This window comes from Sorex fumeus, unplaced genomic scaffold (genome assembly GCF_029834395.1).
Source record: "Sorex fumeus unplaced genomic scaffold, SorFum_2.1 ptg000044l, whole genome shotgun sequence".
In the NCBI taxonomy this organism is placed as follows: domain Eukaryota; kingdom Metazoa; phylum Chordata; class Mammalia; order Eulipotyphla; family Soricidae; genus Sorex; species Sorex fumeus.
In genome coordinates this window covers 42,815,666-42,841,862 of record NW_026606101.1, presented here as the reverse complement: position 1 = coordinate 42,841,862, position 26,197 = coordinate 42,815,666, and the positions used below count along the sequence as shown (strand labels likewise).

At 47.5% G+C, this 26,197-nt stretch overlaps 1 protein-coding gene and 1 long non-coding RNA gene across 6 annotated transcripts in view; both read left to right on the top strand.

Annotated features, from left to right (window-relative positions):
• The first annotated feature begins 860 nt into the window (after nucleotides 1-860).
• FOXA2 (forkhead box A2) lies at nucleotides 861-4,249 on the top strand. 5 transcript variants are annotated; one of them, XM_056121664.1, is made up of 3 exons: nucleotides 861-916; nucleotides 1,829-1,898; nucleotides 2,843-4,249. In XM_056121664.1, the coding sequence occupies exons 2-3, from the start codon at nucleotides 1,830-1,832 to the stop codon at nucleotides 4,142-4,144; spliced, it is 1,371 nt and encodes a 456-aa protein (XP_055977639.1). In that variant the 5' UTR covers nucleotides 861-916; nucleotide 1,829; the 3' UTR covers nucleotides 4,145-4,249. The 5 variants fall into 5 exon arrangements, with proteins under 5 accessions (XP_055977639.1, XP_055977640.1, XP_055977637.1 ...); XM_056121665.1 differs by lacking the exon at nucleotides 861-916 and adding an exon at nucleotides 1,064-1,155; XM_056121662.1 differs by lacking the exon at nucleotides 861-916 and adding an exon at nucleotides 1,403-1,513.
• A 3,138-nt stretch (nucleotides 4,250-7,387) lies between these two features.
• The window catches only part of LOC130030749 (uncharacterized), a 37,669-nt gene continuing 18,859 nt past the window's right edge, over nucleotides 7,388-26,197 (top strand). The window contains exon 1 of the long non-coding RNA XR_008793472.1: nucleotides 7,388-7,548. This is a non-coding gene — a long non-coding RNA (uncharacterized LOC130030749). The remainder of the gene's footprint in view (nucleotides 7,549-26,197) is intronic.

The window sequence follows — 26,197 nt, the reverse complement described above, 5'->3', positions numbered from 1 at the left end:
CAGCTGCGGGGGGGGGGGGGGGGGGGGGACACGGGGGGAGGGTCACCTGCAGCCCGAACTTCACCCTTCAGTTCTCAGAGCTCAGCTCCATGTCTGCCCCTCCCCTCTGTTCTCCACCACCATTAGTGACTACATAGGCCTCTGGGCTGAATACCCAAGAGACCCTCCTATGTTGGTGCTCTCTGGGCGGAGGGCTGCGCCTGGATCCTCACACCAAGAAAGGCATCACAGCTAACACCTGGACCGCCCCCTCCCCCCCGCCCCCCAGCCCCAAGTCTGGCTTCACGGAGGTGCTGGTGAAGGAAAAGCAGCGTTTGACCCTGGGGCTGAAGCGAAAATAAGAAAGAGTTGTCGGGTGGTCAGACTTCCTAACTTGAATGAAATCACGACACTTCACCCCCGAAATTCGGGAGGGCGGAGACCCCCGTGAGGTGGAATCTCTGTGCCCCGTTATCGATCCCTTCACTTCGCCTCCTGCTCCCGCCCTTCTCCACCTCCAGCTCCTGCCCTGTTTGTTTTAGTTACGAAATTCTGTGGGCACCTCGGTTGTGACTGAGAAGTAACCTTGAAACACGCCAGCCTGAATGTCAGAGACAAATAGTCGCCCAACCGCCGCTGCTGCTGGCGGGGCCGAAGGCGCCCTGCGGTGCTCGGCCGGCGGGGCGCGGGGCCGCGGGGCCCGCTCGGGAGCGCGGCCGGGCCGGGCGGGAGCGCCGTGCGCGCCTCCCGGAACCGCGGGTCCCAGCCGTAACGGGGAGGGGCCTCGGAGCGGCCGCCGGCCCCTGGAAGGTGTGTGCGCGTTCCTGGTCCGACCGCGCTTTGCAGATGGCCCCCGGCAGCGGTTGGTGCGGAGGAAGGAGCGCCGAGGGGAGTTAGACCCGCGACGAATAAATGCCCCGCAGTGAACGGGAAGACGGTGCGCCCGCGCTGCACGCGCCCTCGGAAGAAAGGGCGCTGGGCCCCGCGCCGAGGGCAGAGCGGGGGTCCGCGCCCGCGGGACGGCCCCCAGCACCGCCCCGGCCGCTCTGCTGGGCGGGAGGAGAGGGGGCTCGACCCGGAGCCCGCGGAGCTCGCTCGCACCTGCTTTGCCGGTTCTGGTTCGGCGTGCCCTGCCGGGCGCGGGGTGGCCTGGCGGGCTCTGGGTGCCAAGGGCAGGTGCGGGGCGCTGGCTAGGTGTGAGCTGATTATTCAAATGCGCTGTCCGGGGTCTGGGGATTGGAGGCCGCGTCAGCGTGCCGCGCTATATCACCAGCCGCCCACGTCACTGCGGCACTTGTCCGCTCCGCGATCCACTCCTCCTCCTCCTCCTCCTCCTCCTTCTCCTCCTCCTCCTCCTCCTCCTCCTCCTCCTCCTCCTCCTCCTCCTCCTCCTCCTCCTCCTCCTGCTGTCCTCCACCCCCGCGCCGCGCGCTTCCCGCCGCCCCCTGGCATCTCGGCACTGCCAACCTCGGCCTCCATCCGGCAGCCCGCGAGCGCAGCTGCAGCGGCGGGCGCTCCACACCGAGGGGCTCGGGTCTGTCGGGTGTGACCTCCTCCCATCCTCGGCCCCCTCCTCCCGCGACTCAACCCCCTCCCTCCCACTTCCAACTACCGCCTCCAGCCGTCCGAGGGAGAGGGGAGAGAGAGAGAGAGAGAGAGAGAGAGAGAGAGAGAGAGAGAGAGAGAGAGAGAGAGAGAGAGAGAGAGAAGGAGGGAGCGAGGGAGAGGGAGAGGGAGGGAGGGGACGGTGCCTTGGCCGACTTTTTTTTTAAGAGGGTGGGGGTGGGGGTGATCGCTGGTCGTTTGTTGTGGCTGTTAAATTTTAAACTGCCATGCACTCGGCTTCCAGTATGCTGGGAGCGGTGAAGATGGAAGGGCACGAGCAGTCCGACTGGAGCAGCTACTATGCCGAACCCGAGGTAGGAACTCTCGCTCTGCAGGGGGACGTGGGGTGGCAGCGTTCGATCTTTCCCTGCAACCTCAGGACCGCTTTCTTCGCTGGCACCCGCCCCCCACCCCCATCGCAGCCGCTCTGGGCAGCCGCCTTTTCCACCCTCCTTCGACTCAAATGGGTCTCTTTTTTATACGACACACTGTTAGCCTTGAGATAATATTAACTTTGTGATCAAATATTGACTTGCGGCGCCTCCAAATCCTCTTCGTGGCCGAGCCACGCACTATCCTAACAGAGTTATGTTTGGCAGCGCGCGGCTGGGGAGGGCTGGGAGGTCGGCCGGCAGCGCGGGGGTGGGGAGCGGAGAGGAGGAGATGGGTAGGAGCTGAGGGCCGAGGTAGAAGCTAAGAGTCAGGACTAGCGGACAAAGAGAAAGAAAGTTTGCGGCTGCAAACTCCGGACTGACGCACAGTTCGGTTCAGTTCGCTCAGTTCGTGGTCTCCGCCCTTCCCGTTCGTCCGCGTGTCCAGCCGGCCCCAGACTTAAGCGGACCCAGTGTTTCTGTTCTCTTGGAACCAGCACAGGGGTCCAAAGAGGAAGATCGAGCAGAAGGGACCCTGGGCGCTTCTCTGGAGTGGCCAGGGGCGCGCTGCTCCGTGTCCCACAGGTTGCTCGCTCGCAAGTGAAGTTCTGGGCTGTGACACCCGGTTCCAGAAGCCAGCAGGAGACTTAGGGAGGCTGCGGCTGGGGAAAGCGCGTGGAGCGCTCTAGGGGTCCCAGGAGCAGGGGCGAGGCGCCGGGCCCAGGCCCAGCTCCGCGGCCCCCCGCCGCCGCCCCCGGGGATGCGCCAGACTCGGCGCTGGTGCCCCGCGCGGGCCTCCCGGGCGGGTTGGGGGGGGGCGGGCGGGCCGGCCGCGCTCCAGCCGCGGTGCTAACGCTGTGCCCTCCCTCCCCGGACTCTGTCCGCAGGGCTACTCCTCGGTGAGCAACATGAACGCCGGCCTGGGCATGAACGGCATGAACACGTACATGAGCATGTCGGCGGCCATGGGCAGCGGTTCGGGCAACATGAGCGCCGGCTCCATGAACATGTCCTCGTACGTGGGCGCGGGCATGAGCCCGTCTCTGGCCGGCGTGTCCCCCGGGGCCGGGGCCATGGCCGGGATGGGCGGCGCGGCCGGCGCGGCCGGAGTGGCCGGCATGGGGCCGCACCTGAGTCCCAGCCTGAGCCCCCTCGGGGGCCAGGCGGCCGGAGCCATGGGGGGCCTGGCCCCCTACGCCAACATGAATGCCATGAGCCCCGTGTACGGGCAGGCGGGCCTGAGCCGCGCGCGCGACCCCAAGACCTACCGGCGCAGCTACACGCACGCCAAGCCGCCCTACTCGTACATCTCGCTCATCACCATGGCCATCCAGCAGAGCCCCAACAAGATGCTGACGCTGAGCGAGATCTACCAGTGGATCATGGACCTCTTCCCCTTCTACCGGCAGAACCAGCAGCGCTGGCAGAACTCCATCCGCCACTCGCTCTCCTTCAACGACTGCTTCCTCAAGGTGCCGCGCTCCCCGGACAAGCCCGGCAAGGGCTCCTTCTGGACCCTGCACCCGGACTCGGGCAACATGTTCGAGAACGGCTGCTACCTGCGCCGCCAGAAGCGCTTCAAGTGCGAGAAGCAGCTGGCCCTGAAGGACGCCGCGGGGGCCCCGGGGGCCGGCAAGAAGGCCGCGGCGGGCGCGTCGGCCGCGCAGGGCCCGCTGGGGGAGGCGGCCGGCCCGGCGGCCGAGACTCCGGGGGGCACCGAGTCACCGCACTCGAGCTCCTCGCCCTGTCAGGAGCACAAGCGGGGGGGCCTGGGAGAGCTGAAGGGGACGCCCGCCGCGGCGCTGAGCCCCCCGGAGCCGGCGCCCTCGCCCGGGCAGCAGCAGCAGCAGGCCGCGGCCCACCTGTTGGGGCCGCACCACCCGGGCCTGCCGCCAGAGGCCCACCTGAAGCCCGAGCACCACTACGCCTTCAACCACCCCTTCTCCATCAACAACCTCATGTCCTCCGAGCAGCAGCACCACCACAGCCACCACCACCACCAGCCCCACAAAATGGACCTCAAGGCCTACGAACAGGTGATGCACTACCCTGGCTACGGCTCGCCTATGCCGGGAAGCCTGGCCATGGGCCCGGTCACGAACAAAGCTGGCCTGGACGCCTCGCCCCTAGCCGCGGACACCTCCTACTACCAGGGGGTGTACTCCCGGCCCATCATGAACTCCTCTTAAGCCAGCCGCCGTTCTGGCCAGCTCTGACAAGGAGAAAGAGACGAGGGGCATGGAAACTTTGGAGAAGGGTAACTGAGGGAATTAGCAGAAGGGATCCTTTCCAGCTCGGACCCAGGACAGCGTACCCCTCCCCCCTGCTCTGCCCTCCGGAACACTTGGGCCACACCCATAGGTCTTCTATGTCAGGAGGGAAAGAAGCGGCCGGTGAACAGCCCAAAAGAGAAAAAAAGGCCTCCAGTTTCCACTACGATGTAGATGCCTGCTTCTCTAAGCACCCGAAAATTCTGATTTTGTTGTTGTTGTTATTGTTGTTATCCTCCTCCATTACTGTGTTGCAGGGAAGTCACACTTTATATACCCCCCCAAAAAAAAACAAAAAAAAAAAAACCCCTTTTGTGAGTGGCTCAGTGTAAAACCATGTAGTTTTAACAGAAACAGAGTTGTACCTATTGTTTGAAAAGAGAAAACAGTGATGTAAGGCTCTTGTAAATGACCAAGAAAAAGAAAAAAAATGCATTCCCATTCTTGACACAGTGAAATCCAGGTTTGGGTTTGATTAATTTATGGTTTCTGCGTGCTTTATTTATGGCTTATAAATGTGTGTCTGGCTTCAAAGACCAGAGTTCCACAAACTATATTAAAGTGTTATTGCCGGTTTAATTCTTTGAATCTTTAAGATTTTTTTTCCTTGCCTGACTTAAACAAGTCTGGAAATTATTTAAAATTTGAGGGAAGCTAGCTGGTTGAAGGTTTATTTTATATGAGTGACTGGTGGTTCCTGTTTTACCAACCCTTTTATTATTAATTTTTTCCAGGTATATTGAGGTTGAATAAATTTTACAGAAAATGCCCCCATTGCCCATTGCCCAGATCCTATAGTTATTGTGTCACATCTCATATGTTATCACCACTGGTTAATTCATCTTGTTTTTCTCAGCATTTCAAAGTAAATATTTTCAAAATAATTCCAAGTAAATTTCAGATACCAGTACACTTACTTCTAAACACAGGAACATCATAAAATAGAATTCAGTGTTAGGTTTATTTATTTATTTAGCTTTTTGGGTCACACCTGGCAAAGCTCAGGGGTTGTTCCTGGCGGTGCTTGGGGGACCATGTAGGATGCCAGAGGTTGAACCCAGGTCAGCTGCGTGCAAGGCAAACACCCAACCCACTGTACCATATCTCAGGCCCCTCAATATTGTTAATGCTTTAAATACATACATATGTGTGTGTGTGTGTAGTTTGCTTTTACACAGATCTCAAAGGAGCATTGCTCTGGATTCAATGCAGGTTTATCTTTAAAGTCAAAAGAAAAATCACACATCTTAATTTTATGACTGGGCTAAGTGAAGATACAGTGTATTGAAAATTCTATTTTAGGCCTCAGAACTGACTTATATGGAGAAAAGTCTGGATTTTGCATGTTTTGGTTATATTTCTAATCGCTTCCCTTCAAGTGAGAGGATAGCATACTAAGTTTGCAGATACCTGGAGGATCACCATGCCCCTTCGACATTGCCTCTCTGGTGCCCCTTTACCCACCTACACCCCTACATTCTCAGGTTTACATTTACTCAACCTACTCTCTTTCACTTACGTATTCTGCACAACTTCAAGAGTTCTTTCCATGGTCCCAGAGTAGTGAAAATTTTGGCACCACCCCTTGAAAATTGTACACTATACGACCACCCCCACCACTAACAAGATTATCTCCGGGAATGATTTTAAAGGGGTACTCATTTATGGGTCCTTTTAAACACTGAAGTGCAGTCCAGGGACGAAGCAGAGGTAAGAGTCTGGTCACAGTTCCTCCAAGTGAGGTCAAGTGAACTGAAAGACCAGGGTTTACAGATATGCTTCCTCCGCCCTGCATCTTAAATACCGATGTCCTTGCAAAAAGGTCGTGTTCTGTTAGCTCAGCGTGGCTAGTCAGGATTGCAGCAGGACTGAAGAAATGTGTGAGCTTAACAGAGAAATTCCAAATGTATTTAGACCCCCAATAAATTCTTAGAAACTAAACTGCTTCTCTCACAGCGGCCTGACATTGGCAGAATCCACTTTCACCACCGCTTCCCACAGAGCCCCTGCCAGCCCACCTAGGGGCTCATTCCTGAGCTTTTCCTAGGAAGTCTGTAATATAAGGGCAGAAGCCAGTGTCCCGTTGGGCCCTGGTACACTTGGGGACGTCCACAGGGCAGCTGGCTCCCATGGATAGGGACTCTAGGAAGATTTCTGGCATCAGGCTTTGAGGTTCCAAGCCCAGTTTTTGAAACGAAATCTTCGAGCTTGTGGGTCATAAAGACTTGGAGTGTCCCGTCTTCCCCCAGTCGCGGACAGCGAAACCGTGTCCCTCTCGACCACCTTATGGACCTCTGCCCTATCAGATCCGGGCCTTCCCACGCGCTTGAGGGGGGTTTTCCCTTGCCTCCGCCCCCACCTCCGTCCCCTAAATCCCCTTTTAACACGCTACATTGTCCTAAAGAACACAGGGACGAAAAATTGGGGCGGGGTGGGGGTGGGGGTGGGGTGGGGAGCGAGGGTGGACCCGGAGGCCGAGGGCTGCAATCAGCGCGGCCTCTTCCCTGGCGAGGACACACACGTCGTCGGGAGCCCGGCCTGAAATGTGTTTCATTATCACATAAAAGGCTCCCGTGGCGAAGGAGCCCAGAGGCAGGGCCGGGGGCCGGTGGGGGACAATGGGGCTGAAAGCGCGGCCCTAACCTGCTATGTTTCCTATCGCACGCCCATTGTGCGAGGGTCGTTTTAAACTACTTAGCGTGGCCCCCTCCACTGATCCCAGCCGATAAGATACAGTTCTGTCCGAATACATGAAAAGGATGTCGGGGGTCGGGGCGCCTTGGGAGGCGTCCCTGCGCTTTGGGGTCTCCCGCACAGCCCCGCCCCGACCCCTCCCCCAGCCGGGCTCCCCGCGCGGCCCGCGCCGCTCCCCCAACTCTGCCTTCGGAGGGTGCGGCCTTTCTCACTCCCTCCCTCCCTCTTTCTTCCCTTTTCCCTGTGCCTTCCGCGCCGGTTTAAGCAACCATGATCGGTGAATAAACAAAGTCAGTAAATAACCGAAAAAAACATTCTAGATCCGAATTCCAGGAGGGTAAACTTTCCATGCCACGTCACACTTCAGCAAATTTGCACAGATATTATATTGCCTCCCCCTCCTTTATTATTCTTTTTTTTTTGCCAGGATTCCATTGTACTTAACTGAATTTTATAATGCTGATCGATATCTTGGTAAAATATTCATTTTTAAACTAGCGGGCAGTGAAATCTTTGCTTTGTGTGCTAAAGTCAACAGTCGCTCGGTTTGAGCTCAAATAAATGCGGGGATGCCTGGGCTGGAGCAGTCGGCCGCCTCCCGCGCGCCGGACCCGCCGCCGCCGCCGCAGGTAGGAGCGCGCCCACGCGGGCCGCAACGCCCGCCCCCCACTCGGGTCCGAACGCCTCCCCTCCCCCAGCCGGTCCTCCAGTTCTGGGGCTCTGACACCTGGAGGTGGGAGTCGGGGTAGGGAGAGAAGCTAAATCCACGATGACCCCAGGATTTGAAATGTGGCCTTTTTTTCCTTCTGGTGGTGGGGGCATGTTTCTGAGGAAGCCCGGGGCAGGAGGGTGGTGAGGGGGTGAAAGATGTAAACTCTCAACTGAATTTGGACTCAGCGCAGGGCTTGCGAGGGCCCCCTAAGCCACTGGAAACCAAGACAGGTCCCTAAACCTCTCTGGGTTCGGGAATTCGATCCTGGGCGTGAGTCCTAGCCGCACCCCGCCCCGACTCGGGGCAGGAGCCTGGGGATGCCCTTGGCCCTAGAGCGAGGGAGGGGTCCGCGGGAAGGCCCCGCTGTCGGGCTGCAGAGGCCGGAGCGCCAGGCGCCGCCTTCCCGCCGCGGCGCGCGAGGTTCGGGTCTCGTCTAGGCGTTCTGAGAAGCGAGGGGTCGAGGTGGGCAGAGGAGGGACAGTGGCCACGCGGGAGCAGGGCGGGAGAAAACGACTTTTAGGGAATCGGGGGCACTTTCGTTCTTGCTGCAAATAGCTGACAGTTTCACTGAGAGTACATTCAGAATTTGATCCTCGGGATTACCAGCCAGGACGACCAGGAGGAGAAGCTAGAAAGCGGCTGCCGGGAGTTTATCTGCGGGTCCTCTAGTCGCGGACACTGCAGGCGCGCGCCGTGGTGTCCAGCGGCTGTGCAGAAACGACCGCACGTTTCTGCCGCCCGTGACAGGGCGCAGGTTCGGGAAACCCAATCAGTGCTGATGCTACCGTTGGCTTTTGAGGGCACTGGGAAAGGGCGTCTTTCCTCCTGGGGTCTACAGGTGCCCTCCACTCCCGGGAAAAAGACTACTACCCTACTTCCCTACTACTCCTGGGAGTTTTTCTTTGAAATCATTGGATATTTGCTCCTGTATAGGCCAAAGTGACTCAACGATTCTGGATATTTTGCAATGTACTGAGATTCTTCAGGTACCCGACTCAGCAAATTGTCCGCCACATCACGCGGAAAGCGTTTTTCTTCTGCGCTGCACTCACTTGCTCCCGATTCCAAATGGGCAAAATATCAATGCAGGTGATGGGCAGTTCCTCGGGTGGGGACCCATATGTTGGCGCTCCTGCTTCCCAAGTCGTCCGTCCCTGGCGCACCTTTGGCCGCCTCACCCGCTGCCCGCCAAGCCCGGCCTCCCGGCTCGCGTGGTTCTATCTTCCTAGAACAAGATAGAAAGCTTGCAGGACACATGGCGAGGCTAATCGTTTTTAAATAATTAATGCCTCTAGATTCTGCTGGTAATGCGGGGCCTCGAATCCGTCAATTACTTGTCATTAAACGAGTGTTGCCCTACGGCCTTCCCTCGGGCCTTTGATGGCGCCTGGTCACCTAGCCCAACCCACTTCAGGAACGAATTAAAAGGTGTCAGGCCTTTGAGAGCGGTTGTCTGGTAGCACTGCTCCTAATTCAATGCGAATTTTGAAAGAAAGGACCTAGCTGAAGAGATGTAATCTTTCCCAATGGTCAAATTAAACGCCTGATCTTTATCACCTAGCTTCATGTATTTATTCCAATCCTCAGTGCTTTGGGAGCCTTTTAATGTGAGGGTTCCAGTGGACAGAAGCTAAGTTTTAATCTGGTACAGGACTGGTGTATCTTCAGTGAGATACCGGTCACTCCCTCCTAAAAACTAATTTCCTCAGATGGTTAGCACATCCTTCTGAACATTAGGGTTATGGAGGTCCTCCCATTGGGGAGAAGGACACAGAAACAAAATCTTCTGGAATGGGTAGATGAGAAGTAGCTAGAAAAAAGCATCAAGGACATTTATTTTTCTCCTAGACACACAGACTCCTGCCATACATTTGTCCTAGGGAACTGAACGTCTTCCTAGACCCTACCAGGGACCTAGCCTGGCAAAACAACTGTGCACATGTTTAGATTGCAAATCCTATCACTCAGAAAAGATGTTCGCACCTCATTCCTTGGTGCCCTGGCCCCAATTTGCTCTCTCCTCTGTAGCACAATTTTCCTGGGGTACAGACCCTAAATACCTTAGCTGATTGCTAAAGTGGCGCCATAAGCCAGTCAGAGAGGACTTGCCTGTAACATTATTTAATACAAATAAAACAAAAATTAAAACTAGTTCCAAAGTTTGCAACTTGCTGTAATTATGATTTCACTGCCCCCTTTCCCCATCAAATGTTCTTTTTAAAGAAAATAAATATCTGAGGGTTTCAGATGTTTTGTGCCTCAGCCCTTTGAGCAAAAACAATGCCCTGTATCTACAAGTCCTTGACTTCGGGCAAGTCTCCTTTCACCTTTATAATTGACTTCAGATCACAATTTCTTTCTCCTTCCTTCCTTCCTTCCTTCCTTCCTTCCTTCCCTCCTTCCTTTTTCTTTCTTTCCTTTCTTTCTTTCTTTCTTTCTTTCTTTCTTTCTTTCTTTCTTTCCTTCTTCCTTTTTGTTTGTCTTTCTCTTCCTTGTTTCCTTCCCACCACTCCTTCCTTCCTTCCTTCCTTCCTTCCTTCCTTCCTTCCTTCCTTCCTTCCTTCCGTATTCTTGTTAACTTTCTTGCTTTGTTTTTTGCCACACCCTGTGCTCAGCCTGCTCTTAGGATGTTAGCAGGTGTGATGCCAGGGATCAACCCTTTAAGATAGTTCTGGCATCCCAGATCATGATTTTCTTATAACATCTCCCCTAAGGAGTGGTTTTTCTTTGAAAAAGAAGAGGGGAAAACAGCGGGGGGGGGGGGGGGGGGGAGGAAGGGGGGAATGGAATGCAGAAAAAGATAAGGAGGAAAGAAAAACTACTTTTAGAATGGATGAAGTAGGCTCCTGGAATAAATTTGTGTGCTTGAACAGCCCAGTGGGATTACTGAATGCTCTTTGAGCCTTTGGTGACTCCAAATATGCATTCTTTGAGGATATACTAAACTTACAAGAATTTCTCTCTTTTTCTTTCTCTCTCTCTCTTGCTGTGTGTGTGTGTGTGTGTGTGTGTGTGTGTGTGTGGCGCGTACATCCACACGTGTTCACACACACAGCTACACATACATCCTTTTTGATGAGCTTGTCAGATAGAGGCAGGATGTTACAGGCACCTCCAGAGACAAGCAAACAAAAATTGTATGGAGTAGATGAGTATCCCAGTGGTGCTCAGCAGGATCCCCAGCTTGAGGTGGGCTTCTCTCTTTAACAAAACTCCCAGGGAGCTGCTCCCTACCCCCACAACACTCCACGGGTTGCCTCAGAGGAAGCCTAAATCCTGGGGCATCTTCCCCATTCTGTTAGCAGCCTTCCTGCCCTCTCTCTTATCCTTTTTTCTCCTTTCTTCTTTAAAACAATCATGTGTGTCCCCACTTGCCCCCTCTTGCCATTGTATCTGTTGATGACCTAACACGCTCATACCAAAAGCCACACACAGAAAACCAACAACGTGGGATGGGAGGAGAGACCAATTATGATTGAGGCTAACAAGCAGGGAACACCCAAGTTGAGGTCGGCTGTCTCCTGGGAGACTGATGGAGGCTTATTTTACAAGCTGTCATTCCTTCACGGTCCCTATTGCCAGACTGGAGGTGATTCTTATTCTCCCTCCCCCCCTTAGCTCCTGTACCCTTGGGACTTACTCTTTGCATGCTGCTTTGTATAGAAGATGTTCTCAAGTCCCCTTATGCACAGGTGGAGAGGACAGTGTTATTTTTACACATCTTCACAACCATTTTCATCATATTTATCATTCACTTTAGTGACCATTTCTCAGAGCTTAGAGCTAACTGCCAACAAGACATGGATTGGTCAGATGTCTTGTCGCATTTGCCTCATCCATATTAGTTTCCCATTAAAAGGCATTGACCTATCTTCCTTCCTTCCTTCCTTCCTTCCTTCCTTCCTTCCTTCCTTCCTTCCTTCTTTCCTTCCTTCCTTTCTCTCTTTCTTTTTACTCTTTAACTCCTTTCCTCTTTGGATGTGGGTATTTTACTGTTCAACAATATAAATGTTAGCAGGGAGTGCTGAAAGAAGCAACACAAATTAAGTTGCATTCATTCATGCAAAGCCAGAGGTCTCCTTTCTCTGGAGGCCCCTTGTGATTCTTTCCTGAAGCTAATTGCATGCAATATCATTATTCCCTCAAATGTCTAATGCTAACAATATTTATTTAATATAAACATATCAAATTAAAGATGTGCATAATTTCATCATCACACTCATTTTATGAAGGTGAAACAGGACTACACTCATTTCACTTCAAACTTCCAAATTTTGAATTGTTTTTTGTTGTTGCTGCTGTTGATTTAGTCTTAGCTGTTTTATGTGCTCTGTTTCTTCTTTCCTGAATGACTTAGACTAGATTATCTTCATAGGCAAAACTGTTTTCCCATTGTCTTTTTATTTGTAAAGAATACAACAAAAGAATTTAAGAATAAGGAGAATTGTTTTGGATCAGTCCCCAACAAATCAAAATAGAATTTGGATGCATTCAGTTTTGATTTACTATTACATTAGAAATATGCTCTTAATTCATTATTTCTTCCTGTGAATCCAGAGCAGACTATTGTAAAATGGATTTTGTTAGAAAACTTTTTTCCCTGAGAAAGAAAAGTATACAATTCCTAACTTGAAGGTAGAATATGAAAAAATGGGGGCTGGATTTATAGTATAGTGGGTAGGGCACTTGTCTTACATGCACTTAGCTGGGTTTGATCCCCAGCACCCCATGTAGTCCCCTGAGTTCAGTCATGAATAATTCCTGAGCACAGAGGCAGGAGTAAGTCCTAAGCACAGCTGAGTGTGATCCCAAAAACAAAACAAAAGAATAAAATAAGAGAAAAAAGAATATAAAAAGTACCTTGCCTATAAATAGAAAATATACTCTCAGGGTGTATTTGGAATAAAAGACTTGGGGGAGCAATGGTTTGAAGTGAGTAGCTGGAAGAAGCACAGGTGGCAATTCTATATTTTCTGTGAAGGAATAGGGTGATGTGTCAAGCTAGCTCTGTATGAAGGCCAGAAGGACCTTTAGGACAGAAATCAGTCTGTCACTACCAAAACTTTGCAATGTGCTTGTCAAGATGACAAGTGGGGCAAGGCATGGAGTGGGGAACAGAATATGGGAACACTGGTTGAGGGAAGTTGACACTGGTAGTGGAATTGGTGTTGAAATATTATATACCTAAAACTCAGCTACCAATAATTTTTTAAATCATAGCACAGCGGGTAGGGCGTTTGCCTTACAAGCGGCCAACATGGCCGACCCGAGTTCGATTCCTCCGCCCCTCTCGGAGAGCCCGGCAAGCTACCGAGAGTATTCAATATGCCAGACACAGTAACAACAAAGTCTCCAATGGAGACGTTACTGGGCCCGCTCGAGCAAATTCTTTCATTAAAGCTTTAAAATTATTTTTGAAAAAAGAAATTTGTATGTCAACAACCTATGTGTCTACAGCTCCAGCCTTTTGAAGCCTTATTTTCAAAACCCCATTTAAAAAATTGAAAATAAATGTAAATATCTTTAATAAAACAAATTCCACTATATATATATATATATATATATAGTTTAATTTAGCATCCAATTCTGAGTTACATTAACTTGAACTGTTTATACAAGGAAGTTGTTTCAAACACTTGCTGGCTAAGAAAATTCATCCTCAGGGCTGTAGCAATAGCACAGCCAGTAGGGTGGTTGCCTTGCATGCGGCCAATCCAGGTTCGATTTCCAGAATCCCACATGGTCCCCTGAGCACCACCAGGAGTAATTCCTGAGTGCAGAGTCAGGAGTAACCCCTGACCCCCGTGCATTGCCAGGTGTGACCCAAAAAGCAAAAAGCAAAAAAAAAAAAAAAAGAAAAGAAAATTCACCCTCCACTGAAAATTGAGTTAGAGTTTTTTTTTTTTTTTTTTTCTCTTTGGGTCATACCCTGCATTGTACAGGGGGATGCTGGGAATCGAACCTGGGTCGGTTCTGCGTGCAAGGCAAATCCTTATCCACTGTGCTATCCCTCCAGCCCCCCCCCCCAAATTGAGTTAAATTCTTGGCAAAACGTTTGAACTTCTTTTTCTACCAAGTTAGTGTTTTTCATTCTCATGACCCATTGGGACCACTCCATTCCTTCATTATGACTTCATTCAGTCCAGTCACATACAGTAGACAGCCCTCTACACCAGTCATCTTTATGAATGTAATATTTTTAGGTTACATTCCACTGGTAGATATCAGAACTGATGGGTGATAGGCCTGGGAAAGAAAGAAATTAGATAATGTGCTCCAACCTCACAGTTTAGCACTGACTTCAACTCTTTCAAGTCTATGTTCTTCCAATTTCTCTTGACTTCTTATGATGCTATGTATATATCTCTCCCATACTAGTGCATGGGAAGCCTATCTTTGCCAGAATTCAGAAGTTTTTCATATTTTATTTGTTTTATTTTAGGGCCACACATGGCTGTGCTCTAGAGGCTTACTTCTGACTCTGTGTTTAGATTGAACCTGGTTCTGTCTTGTGCATAGCAAGTGCCTTACCTGTTGTACTATCGTTCAGGTTTAATTCAGAAATTTTTATGTTCATAGAAAGAAATTTTCCTTTCTTTTTTCCTTCCTTCCTTCCTTCCTTCCTTCCTTCCTTCCTTCCTTCCTTCCTTCCTTCCTCCTTCCTCCTTCCTTCCTTCCTTTCTTCCTTCCTTTCTTTCTTTCTTTCTTTCTTTCTTTCTTTCTTTCTTTCTTTCTTTCTTATTTTTTCTTTCTAGTTAACCTGGCAGTGCTCTGGGCTTACTCTTGGCTCTACACTCAGAAGTCACTTCTGGATCACCAGGGAATTTATTTGGTACTGGAGATAGAACAAGACAACCCCACTACCTGCTGTACTATCTTTCTGGACCTGTGACTGATTTATTTTTTCCTGGAGTTTCTGGAGCAGTTATCAAGAGCATCCAGAGTGACTCTTGACTGACTTCCCTGAACCAAACTCGGGGTTTGACAGTAGAGGTGAATGCACCCAACATCTGTAGCTGGGTCCCAGTGTTTCCTTGCCTCTGCCACAGCTGAAGAAGGCTTGGGAAGGGGACCTTAGCTTCTCTTCTCCATCTGACTCTCCCCACTCCAAACGCAAATGTAGATCTGGATAAATACCTGCCTCTGTGTTTTGCCCCTGGACCCTGCTGGCCAGTCAGGCTGGTTGTCACAGAGTAGGAATGTGGCTTAGCACTTAGAGCCTATAATCTGGAATAAGAATTGCACCCTAGCCTAGTACTCACTGCTTAACTACAGGTAGATATTGGTATAATGCACCTGCTTACAACAGGTAATATGGAAATACCATGGAACTAAGAGCTTGTTTTTCTGGAAACAAGGGTGCAGGCTTGGTGCAGAGGTCTTTTTCTCTGTATAGATTCTGGAAGATGACTTATCTAGGCTGTACATTTTTAGTGTGTGGTTTTCCAGCCAAATTAGACTCATTCATTTTCATATTTGGGGGTAGCTCTGGATAACCAAATTCTAAGTCCAGCTCTGTACAGAGAGATATCGAGGGTATAAGAATGACCAACACTTGGAACTGAACTCATTTTGAGTTAAGTGAGTAATTCTCCCTACTTCAGACTTGATAATTGAGGTGTTAGACTCAGATGGAAAGTACGCAGGGAGAATTGGTCAATTACCCACAATCAGGTTGGGCACTGAGACTTCTAAAGAGTGCAAAAGAAAAGGAGAATGTAATTGCAAGACTATTTGTGTAGGAAGAAGAGAAGGGGGAGGCAGATATCCAACTATGTCTTGTCCACTTTCCCTCCCTTTTAATTACTATTTCCCTCCCACCATCTGAGTTTGCCAATTAAAGGCCAATCTCTCTTGATTTCTTTGCTTTAAAAGGACATTTAGATTCACCCAGGCAGACAATTAAATCCCCCTCTTGCCTCTCCCTTCTGAGAGCTCATGAACAAGATGCCTCCCTATCTTTTGTCAGCATCAAACAGTAGGAAGGAGTTGATCTCAGGTGCTAACCTGCAGTTATCAGAATGCCAGACTCATTTAGGGAGCTCAACTCTGGAACCAGAGTCGATCCTTTCATTGATTGTGAAAAGCGCTGTTTAGATTTTGCCCTAGCTCAGTAAACAACTAAAAGTAACTGCAGGATTTCTCCCTCACATTTAGCGGAATCTCTTTCACACACACACACACACACACACACACACACACACACACACACACACACACACACACACACACCCCTTCCCTCCTCTAGGCTCCTATGACATCAAAAAGGAACCTTCATATCACAGTTCCTGAGCTGAAGACCATATCTCATCACCCTCCCTAGCTCCCCCACCCCAAACCCTAGCAACTGGATATTTGGGGGGAGGTAGTAGGTTTTCCTTTAAGGGTTCTGCTCTCACCAAAAGGACATACCTTCTCAAATTGTTAAATCAGTAGATAAAGCTCCTAAAAAAAAAAAAAAAGGATTGTGCCTTTGAGCCTTCTACCTAACCACCCCTGAAAGACACCATATGACTAAAATGCATGTTAGAGACTTAATTGCCCAGTTCCTTCCTACCATACCTCCCTTCCTCCACTTCAACCTGCCCTTCAGTTCCTCTGGCCAGGTTTGATAAGCCTGTTGCAGTTTGGCACAGTTGTACAAAGTTGGTGTGTGTGTGGTGGAGTTGAGGGGTGGGGGAGTGAGTGGAGGGGTGTGAGGGGTGGTTAGATTTTCTTTCACAGAGAACTGCAAACATGGTCCTGGACTGCAAACATGGTCCTGGATACATATTATGTATCTTTTGTGGAAAATTAAATGGGCTAACTTAATGTCATGATCCAATTTTTAGCTTTTAATTTTTTTAGCAAGCTCTTCAAATGCTCTTCAGTTAATGGTAGAAAAAAAGAAAGTTTCATATTGTCTGCAATTTCCAGTTTACTGGAAAAAAACCCCATACTCAGAGTTTTTCTTGCCCCCTTCCAACCCCCATCACTTGGCACCATCTCTCCTGCTAGCTTTGCTCTCAAGTGATCTTGTTGAAAGTACACACTCCTCCATCTATTTGTGTAAAATAGATGCAAGCAGTCTACAACAATGTAAAATATTAGTATAAATCCTAAACAATAATTTAGGAATGGTAAACATAAAACAACAACAAAGTCCAAGAAATTAAATGATAAAGAAGAGTTTTCCTAAAGACATTCCACACAATGCTGATTCCACACAATCCAATCAATTTGTTATTGTTTTATTTTTAATTAAGGGATGTTCTTTGCCAAAGTCAGTACTATAACAAATAGAATTCTTTTCTTGTTTACATTTGTCTTTCACATGATAAAAACATATTTTTCAAATTAGATCACCTTATCGTAAAATAGTTATCTGATACAAGACATCCTTACTCTTTTAAAATGTTTCCAAATCTAATTTCTGGGTCTACCCCCAAGATAATAAAATCTGAATGTTGAAAAGAAATGTTTTCAATCTGTCTCTGAGTTCTCCAACTTAGAAATTCTAAAACTGAAATGAATTTAAATTAGCAAATTCTTCAGACTTAAGAAACACATTTTATTCACACTTTTGAGTATTGTTCAGTGATGAACATCAATAAATACAAGTTATGTTTAAAATGAGGGATAGTTTCAGAAATTATTTATTTTCTAATATAAGCTACCCCTGGCCAAGCCAATACAGTATTTTTTTCTTTGTTCCTTCTGTTTTCCTGTACAATTTTGTGAAGGAGTATAAAAAGCATATTTATTGTGAACTAATGTATCTGCGTTTTTGATACGGTTCTAAGATTTCTTTGCACAAAGTATAGACTATGTGTGTGTGTACATGTGTGTGTGTGTGTGTATACATATTGTGTGTGTGTATGTTCCTTCTTTCTAGTTACAGCCTTTGGTCAGGCCATTCAGAGACAGCTCATATGATCTCTGTCCATTGTTACTGGCAGAACTATTTTGTTAAATGTCAGCTTTCATAGATCTAAAGGTAATTATCTAATTTCTTTTTCTATTTTCTCTAGCTTTTATTTTTGATAAAATAGCTCACTCCTGCCCCTTACGAAAGTCATTTCTTTATGTTTATCAGGGTTTCTGTTTTTACCTATGAAATTTACACTAAAAACATTTTGAGAAGCTATATTGATAATTAAAAAAATTTTAAACTATTGATAAAACAAGAAACTGTTTCTGGCCTGAACAGAATTAATTATAAGTGGAAGAGGAATTTGCCATTTCTATCTCATTCTTTACACAATATTTGTGCAGGTTTGCCCGCACCTGGAAAGAACTTTAAATATTTTGTTCCCCACCTTTGAAACCCAGGCAAAGAGGCGCTACGTTTTGAAAAAGTAGAAATTTGCAGATACTGGAACACCGGGTGTAATCTCCCGGCACCCTGAGACAGGTGACATTCTGTTTGGTGCAAGGGGCGAAATATACGACCTAACAATGTTTACACGTGAATTCAGCCATGAAATTGAATATTATTAAAGTTGAAAAATGCAAATCAAATTATAAACCAGGGAAAATTGTCTCTGGAATTACAGCGGGTTGTAACTCTCCCCTACCCCCAAGTGTTTGTTTAAATTGAGGCATTTAGAACATGAAAAACCTTCAGATTAGCTCCCTTTTTGGTTCCACACCCCTCACCCCTTCGGCTGTACAGTTCTTCAATTCTTCGAGAAACGCACAAAGACTTCCACATTAAATCACTCGCTGTAGACAGCAATCAAGTTGGAATATAATTTTACAAGAATAATCCATGAAACGGAATGTCATCCTGCACCCCACACGCCTGAAGTCTGTCGGGCGGGCGGACCGGCGCCCGCTCTCCTCCCGCGTCGGCCGGCGACGGCCCCGGGACCGGCCCTGCGGGCGGGCGGGCGCGGGGCCCGGGGCACCCCCCGGCCCCTCGACTCCGCCGACCAGCGCCCCGCGGACCCCTCCCCGCTCACGACGCTGACTCAGTTCCCGGGGACGCGGGGCCTAGGCCGAGAGGGCAGACCCGGACCCGCGCGCGGCGGAGGGGCGAGGCGGCGGCGGGCGGGGGGCGAGGGGCGGGGGGAGGCATCGCCTCCGGGTCCGAAGGCTCTTGGGACAGGGACGGGCCCGGGTCGCCCCCGCCCCGACGGGCTCCGCACCAGCGCCAGCGCCGCGCGGTTGTCGGTTCCCTTCAGCCACCCCAGCCTCTAGCGGGGGTGGGCGCGCCCAGCAGGAGCACAGGTGGGCGGCCCGGCCCAGGGGGAGCCCACCCCGCAACCACGCCCCCGCCCCGGCGCGGCCCGCGGGAGATTCGCTCTTTTCCTGCGGCCCGCACCCTCCCGGCCCGCACCCGCCTCCTAGGTCCCCGCACGCCCCGGCCCCCGTCAGTCTCCCCGGCCCCCATCCGTCTCCCCGGCCCGCACGCCCCCGGCCCCCGCACTCCCGGGCCCCAGTCGCCTCCCCGACCCCTAGCACGTCCCAGGCCCCGCACGCCCCCGGCCCCCAGCAGCCTCTCCGGCCCGCATGCCCCGGACCTAGCCGCCTCCCTGGCCCCCGCACGCCCCGGCCCCTCGGTGCGGGCACCCGGCTCGCTCCGCGGGCGCCGAGCTCGCCCACCCTCCTGGCCGCCTCGCGCGTCCGAGCAGAGAGGAGAGATGCCCCGCTGGCGGAAACGCTAGTGTACCCCTACGGCGAACGCATGTAGGGGCGGGGTGGGGAGTACCGCAGCCAATTTCTAGTTTGAAAAAAACCTGCCCGTAGATTTGCTTTCCAGAACCCCTTGCTTGGATCAGGACCAGTTCAACTGTATGAGAAAACAGATCCCCGCTCCCCAGAGCGCCTCATGACCGATCCATAAATTGTGGTCTTGTTTGGGGGATTCGGGACACTTTCCGAAGAGAGTTCTGGGGGACATGCTTATGCTTGTTATTTTCCGAACGAGGCAAAGGAAACCGCAGGCAATTAAAATGAAATATTTTTATTTACCTTGAACGTTGTCAGTGATTTGCCCCCGGGGAACCACAATTTTCCCAAGCCTGTTAACGGGTGACAATGAATGAGTGTCTCGCGTAATTTAATTTTCCTGTCACACTAAATAGAGCTACATTGTAAACCTTAGATCTACTCTTACTGATAGGATCGCCTTGTTTTGCCATTTGCACCATAAAGACCCCCAAAAGGGACACTGTATTGTGACCTCTACTCTTGAATTATTCAAGAACTTAATGACATTTTCCATTTTGAAAAGGAAACTAATTGCCATTGATATAAAGCATGTGACTTTCCCTGGGTTCGAGTATGAGAATGTAACCATCTGTATGGGGATACTGGAGCTTCAGAACTACAGAAAAATTAGAAGAAAGATGCAAACGTAAATGAGCCTGACGTAGTCACTGACTCAAGTCTGTTCTTTTAATTTCACTTCAGACCCTAAGGAATAACTTCACAGAATACAAAACTGACTTAAGTTCTGTATCAGACATCTCATTAGACCAGGCCTGAGTTGAGAACAAGGCATGACTTTTTAGCTGAGATAGAGACATTTACATTTTGAAAATCTAATCTCCATTAATGGAAAATTACATGAAATGATTTTAACAAATTGTGTAATAAGCACCTTTGCTCCTTCTTTGGCTTTTTCTCAGCTAAGTTACTTTCCTATCCAAAAGGAAAAAGGAATTCAGCAACTGTAAAGAAACTGTACATCAGCATTTGCAGTTCGAGTTTCTAAGAAATGTTGACACTGATGTTCTTCAGTGCCAGAATTCTCGGTCTTCAAATTACTTGAAAATGAATGCTTGCTTTCTTCAAGGGCTTACAGTGTATGCTTTAGCATCCCTATACTCCCTTACCCAAAGGAGGAGAGCCAAAGGAGAGAAAAAGGACTTCTGCCAATGTTCTTGTCTTCATAAATTCATAGACTAGTATAAAAACTCTTCAATGTTATTCTTCATTTGTCTAACTCACAGGCCTAATTATTTTAAAAATGAGATGGAATTTGTAAGTTGTTAAGAAAAACATATTTCTGCGCTGTGTTCTACTGTACTAGACTTTTTGTTTTTTGCACGATTTGTTTTTCGAGTGATGCTTGAAATAAAGAATCAGTTCTACAGGGAATAGACAATTCTTTTAAACTAAACACACCCTAACTTCACTGAGAACTAAATATTCTGTATTAGGTTGTAAATCCAGATCTCTATCTTGTAGTATATCTTGAAAAGAATAGAAAGTACCTTTGGACATCTAACTTGATTCTAATGAATGTGTCCTCTTTGACACAATTGCTGTTCTTTCAGACTATGACATTCTGGGAGCTATGCAAAACACTCTTGTCTGTGGAAGTGCATTAAATGCTCTTTTAAAGGTTGTCATAAACCATGACTACCTGCTGCTGTTGAGTAACAGAACTGTGTTCGCATTTCTTTAAAGGAACACAGTTTCCCTCCTTGGTATTTATGTGCATTGTCTACAGCATCATGACAAAAAAATTAAACAAGGATACATTGTTCTAGTTAAATAAGACTTATGTTTTGGAACTCTAATTTGAAAGTATGAGCTTGCATGGAATAAGAGGCAGTTCACTCTCTTCATGTTTCTTGAGATAAAAGCAAAATATTATAAGTCAAATGTTTAGTTTCAGAAAATTTTATTTAATTTTTTGTGTTAAAAAAACAATAACAGCATTTTAACCATCTCTAAGATACAGAAGAAATTCTATATGTCTCTCACAGCATGTCTCTACTACCTCTAGCATCTTGCTGGTTCAGATCCAGTAATTTTTCTATAGGATCAGCATGAGATCGAAACAATTTTCCATACCTTTCAAACTGCCACTGTGAAGAAATCACAGCTATTTTAATTTTCATCTAAAAAATGACACTTGAAGGACATTTTAAGTACCAAGGAGATTTTGGGGCATCTTTAGGGCATAGCAAAACCCTCTTCTGGCTTTTTTTTCTAGACCTCTTTCTCTTCTAAATGGACTTCTGTGTTGACAATTCGGAGAACAAGGAGGGGGAATTTTATTTTTCTTGAGTTGAGTGAATGATTTAGACAGATATACTAGAGAGTCTGATTTAGAGTCATTATTCATTTAGTTTCAGTTCTGCCTCTTCAGCCCCACCCCCGAAGACTCAAAAAATGAAAAAACCAGGACAGAAACATTTTTGAAGAAACATTCCTTTTTGACCTTTCAAAAAGGGTAAACCAAATGCTTCTTTTGTAGACAGGAAAGACATTCTATTTTTTATACACTAAATATGTCTATTGAGCCTGTTTAGGACCACACTGGGGCTTTGTGGGAATATTCCTTAATATAACAGGAGTTCAGGGTGCTCTTTTGTGATTTGGTCATTATTATTATTATTACTATTAATTATTTTGTGGTGCCAGGGATCAAACACATACAAGGCAAATCCTCTACCACTGAATTGAATTGCACCTTTGACTATTTTTAATGGTGATATTTGCACAACCTGGAAGGGAAGAATGAGAGAAGGAGTCTATTATGGGAAACAAGTTAGTTTAAAACTTACAAGCAGATATATTATCAAGCTAGCCTTTCTTTGCCCGGATAAAATTTCTTAAATTTTCAAAGTTCTAACATATTTAGCCACAGCGGGTAGGGCGTTTGCCTTACAAGCGGCCAACATGGCCGACCCGAGTTCGATTCCTCCGCCCCTCTCGGAGAGCCCGGCAAGCTACCGAGAGTATTCGATATGCCAGACACAGTAACAACAAAGTCTCCAATGGAGACGTTACTGGGCCCGCTCGAGCAAATCGACGATCAACGGGAGGGCCTTTACCTTTACCTTAACATATTTAGCCATTGCAGTAGATAAAGAGCTTGGATGTCTTGACTTTGTTCATAACTTACCTATAAATAGGAAAACCACAATATGTATGTCCTCATTCCTGTATTTGTTCACATTTTTGGTGTCTTTTAAAAAACATTCCAACTTCATGGTTTTTATGTATTTTAATTTGGGGAGTTGGACCACACTTTGCAGTGGTCAGGGTCTATTCTTGCTTCTGTGTTCAGCGGTCATTCCTGGTAGTCCTTGGGGAGACTGTACAATGAGGGTTTCAGGAAAACGGAATGCAAGGATTTATCTTGTGTACTCTCTCTCTGGCCTTGCAATGTGGTGTTTTTTTTTTTTTTGCTTTTTGGGTCATACCCATCTGATGCTCCTGGCTCTGCACTCAGGAACCACTCCTGGCAGTGCTTGGAGGACCATATGGGATGCTGGGAATCGAACCCAGGTCAGCCACATGCAAGGCAAATGCCCTACCCACTGTGCTATTGCTCCAGCCCCTGTTTCTTTTTCTCAATGCCAGCAGTATCAAAACTTGATAACTAAGTACATGTTTTTGATTTGATCCTTAGATTTGATTCTAGAGAGTGAGCACCAAGCAGCAAGCCAGTTTTGACTGTCTCAATGTGGCCCAAATAAATAAAAAAAAATAGTACCCATTCCTTATGTTACTTATTTTAGGAATACAAATTGTGGTCCGAAGTTATGTCAAGAGTCTGCTTATTCATGCTGATCCATGGAACACTGATGAAGAACATCGAGGAAGTTGGTGACAGTGTCACTTGTTTATGGCATTTTCTTGTATGGGAAAGTTTGGCTATGGAGATGGAAATAGCCTGTTCCTCTTTGGTGTGGGGGTGGGTGAGCCAAAGTAGTCAGTGCTCTGCTCTCAGGGATCACTCCTGGTGGTGCTCAGAAACCATATGTGGTGCCAGGGGTTGACTGCATGCAAGGCAACATCAGCCTTCTGTACTATTGCCCATGGAAACAGCCTGCTCCTCTCTTTTTTGGTGGAACTCAGTGGGTCCAAATATCATAAAGCCTTTTCTGTTTGATGAATAAGGCTCATGTATTATGATAACTTTTAAAAACATTTTAGGGATATGGATTATTGATTCGAATTATAAAGTAATTAAACCATGGAAGAATAGAACTTGAAGTCACCCCAGGATGAATTAGGTATCACATTTGTAATGAGAATATAGTGACTTTTTGTAATATATACTTTTCAGAAAAATGTTAATTATGTTGTGACTCTCCCTGGATACATTTTTAAAATTTTCTCTAGATTTATATATTCATAGCAACTGGAACAAAAAGAAGGGATAGAGGAAGGATTTTGGTCTTCCCAAGGGTCATATGACTGAAAGTGCATCAGATTTTTCCCATGCTGAACTTTGACCATCACAAAAATGTGTTCCTAGAGTCCATACCCTGCTTTCATGTTTCTTAGTTTTGTACTCTGATTTTTCCATAAAAAGAATTGAGTGAAACTAAAAATAATATGCCAATGGAATGGCAGTGTAAATTGATGCTGTACATACATAAGTAATCCTCAAAAGGCGTCATGAAAATAAGAATTGGTAGGTAGGTTTGGATAAAACCAACTGACCAGTAATGATTAGCATTTGTCGACACAAAGATCTTTAATCATGAAAGAGTTGCTTTGTTTTGCTGTCAAATTGAAGTTGTAATAGTCAGGTTCTCCAAAGATATATAATCTCCTCTGAAGTTAGTAAAGCCTACAATGAAAAAATGAGTAGTCAACTATTATAAATCCTGTGTCTTAGAGTGTAATCTAAGGTATCACCTTACTTTTTCTTTCCTTCTTCCTTCCTTCCTTCCTTCCTTCCTTCCTTCCTTCCTTCCTTCCTTCCTTCCTTCCTTCCTCCTTCCTTCCTTCCTGCTCCCTCCCTCCCTCCTTCCCTACCCCCCTCCCTCCCTTCCTCCCTCCCTCCTACTCACCCTCCTTCCTTTCTTTCTTTCTTTCTTTCTTTCTTTCTTTCTTTCTTTCTTTCTCTCATTTATGGGTCACATTAATGGTGCTCAGGCCTTACTCCTGACTGTGCCCAATGCCCATTCCTGGGTGCTCTGGGGCCATAAGCAGTGTCATGGATCAAACACGGATCAGCTATGTACTTTATCCCCTATATTATCCCTCCCACCTTAATATTACTTTCAGTGAAAAAAAAATCACAGACTCGGAATTATTGGGGAAATGCAGGATGATCTGGTACTCAACCCTATAGAGCATATTGTTGTCTGGTGAGACATGCACAATGACCCCATTATGATAAAGGAGATGGTCAGTATGTGGCCATGCCCTGTGAACCCCTTATTTGAAGATCAGGTAAACTTTCCTCCAAGGATCACTGAACACAAGAGGACACACCAACAATGTCCATATCACATACATGCAATGCTGACGGTATCTCATTTTAAAAGGAAGGGAATCTAGAGGAACTCTGGGATGGTATACCAGATAAGGCATTTACGTTGCATGATGGGCTCACTCCCTGACACCCATCTCCCAAGTCCCACCAGAAGATATACGAGAGCATGAGCCAGGAGAAATCCCAGAGCATAGCTGGATGTGCACCCTTAAAAAAATCAAAAAGTAAAATGTGAAAAAATGTCAACCCTAAGAAGCATAGAGTTCCTCTATATCTCTTTTGTAGACTGAGTGTTCATCACTGACAATATGGGGATTTATAACATAATGTGATTTTTTTTTCAGTGTTTTGTCTCTGTTGAAAGGTTTCAGAGAGCCCTTTAAGTCCTTAACCTTAAATCCAAGATAATAGGGGCAGGCACTGTTTTTCTTTTCTGTTTTTTTTTCTTTCCTTTTTTTTTTTTTTTTTTTTTTTGTAGGTAGGGAGGTTTGGTTGGGCAAAACAGTGACCCCGACTGCACTCTGGTAAACTAGGGCAAAAGGTCTGATATTATCGGCAGGATACTTATTAACTACTGCTCATTGCAGGATCAATATTTCCAGCAAAAGGAGTCAACACTCAAGATATACCACTATGTCTTACTTTTTCCTTAACGCACAATTTATTTTTTTAATGCATCAGCATCAGCCAGAGTAAAAAAGGCAGTACAAAGGACTGTGTCTTTTATCTCTAGGATATGCAAAGCACATTTATTTTCAGCTTTTATCTCTGGAATTCTATGTTGATCCCATACATATAGATTGATTTTGTTCAGGTAGATAATGAAAAGTCAAGTGGAAAATTACACAATGGCACTCACGATCCCAGTCTTATATTGGTATATAAATTGGTTTATTATTTCATTCTATTAAGTAGGCCTTTCTTTCCCTTTTGAACAGGAAAAACTTCAAAATACATGATGTTGTTGGCTTCACCGAATTTTCCTTTGGGGGAGTAGGAAGAGGGGGGAGGAGAGGAGGGCACTCACTCCTGCACCTCTTGCTACTTGCATTGGCTAACTGAGCTTTTAAAAAGGGAGTGTCTTTGGAGCTTCCTGGCCCCCAGCACACTTGAGGGTCATACACAGTGCCGGTAACTATAGGCCTTTCTGGGCCCAAACAAAGATATCAATCATACACATTCTGTTGCATACGTGAGCTTTTTTTTTTTTCCCATCCCAGGCAATTCTTAATTTTGTCACGAATGACTGAAAGAGGCAAGACCCCCACCCCCAACCTCCCCAGCGTCAAGAGGCCAGGGGTGAGAGGGTGGCAGCGGGATAAAGTTCACCACCAAGGGACAGCTTGGAGCCAGAATCCTGGAGGAAACGTTATTAATAAACATCTTCTGG

What these genes read in the sequence shown, in the direction of transcription:
- FOXA2 (XM_056121661.1), top strand. Translation starts at nt 1,812, where the DNA reads ATGCACTCGGCTTCCAGTATGCTGGGAGCGGTGAAGATGGAAGGGCAC. An exon ending in GCTACTATGCCGAACCCGAG is followed by an intron (nt 1,899 to 2,842) that starts GTAGGAACTCTC and finishes CTCTGTCCGCAG; the next exon opens with GGCTACTCCTCGGTGAGCAA.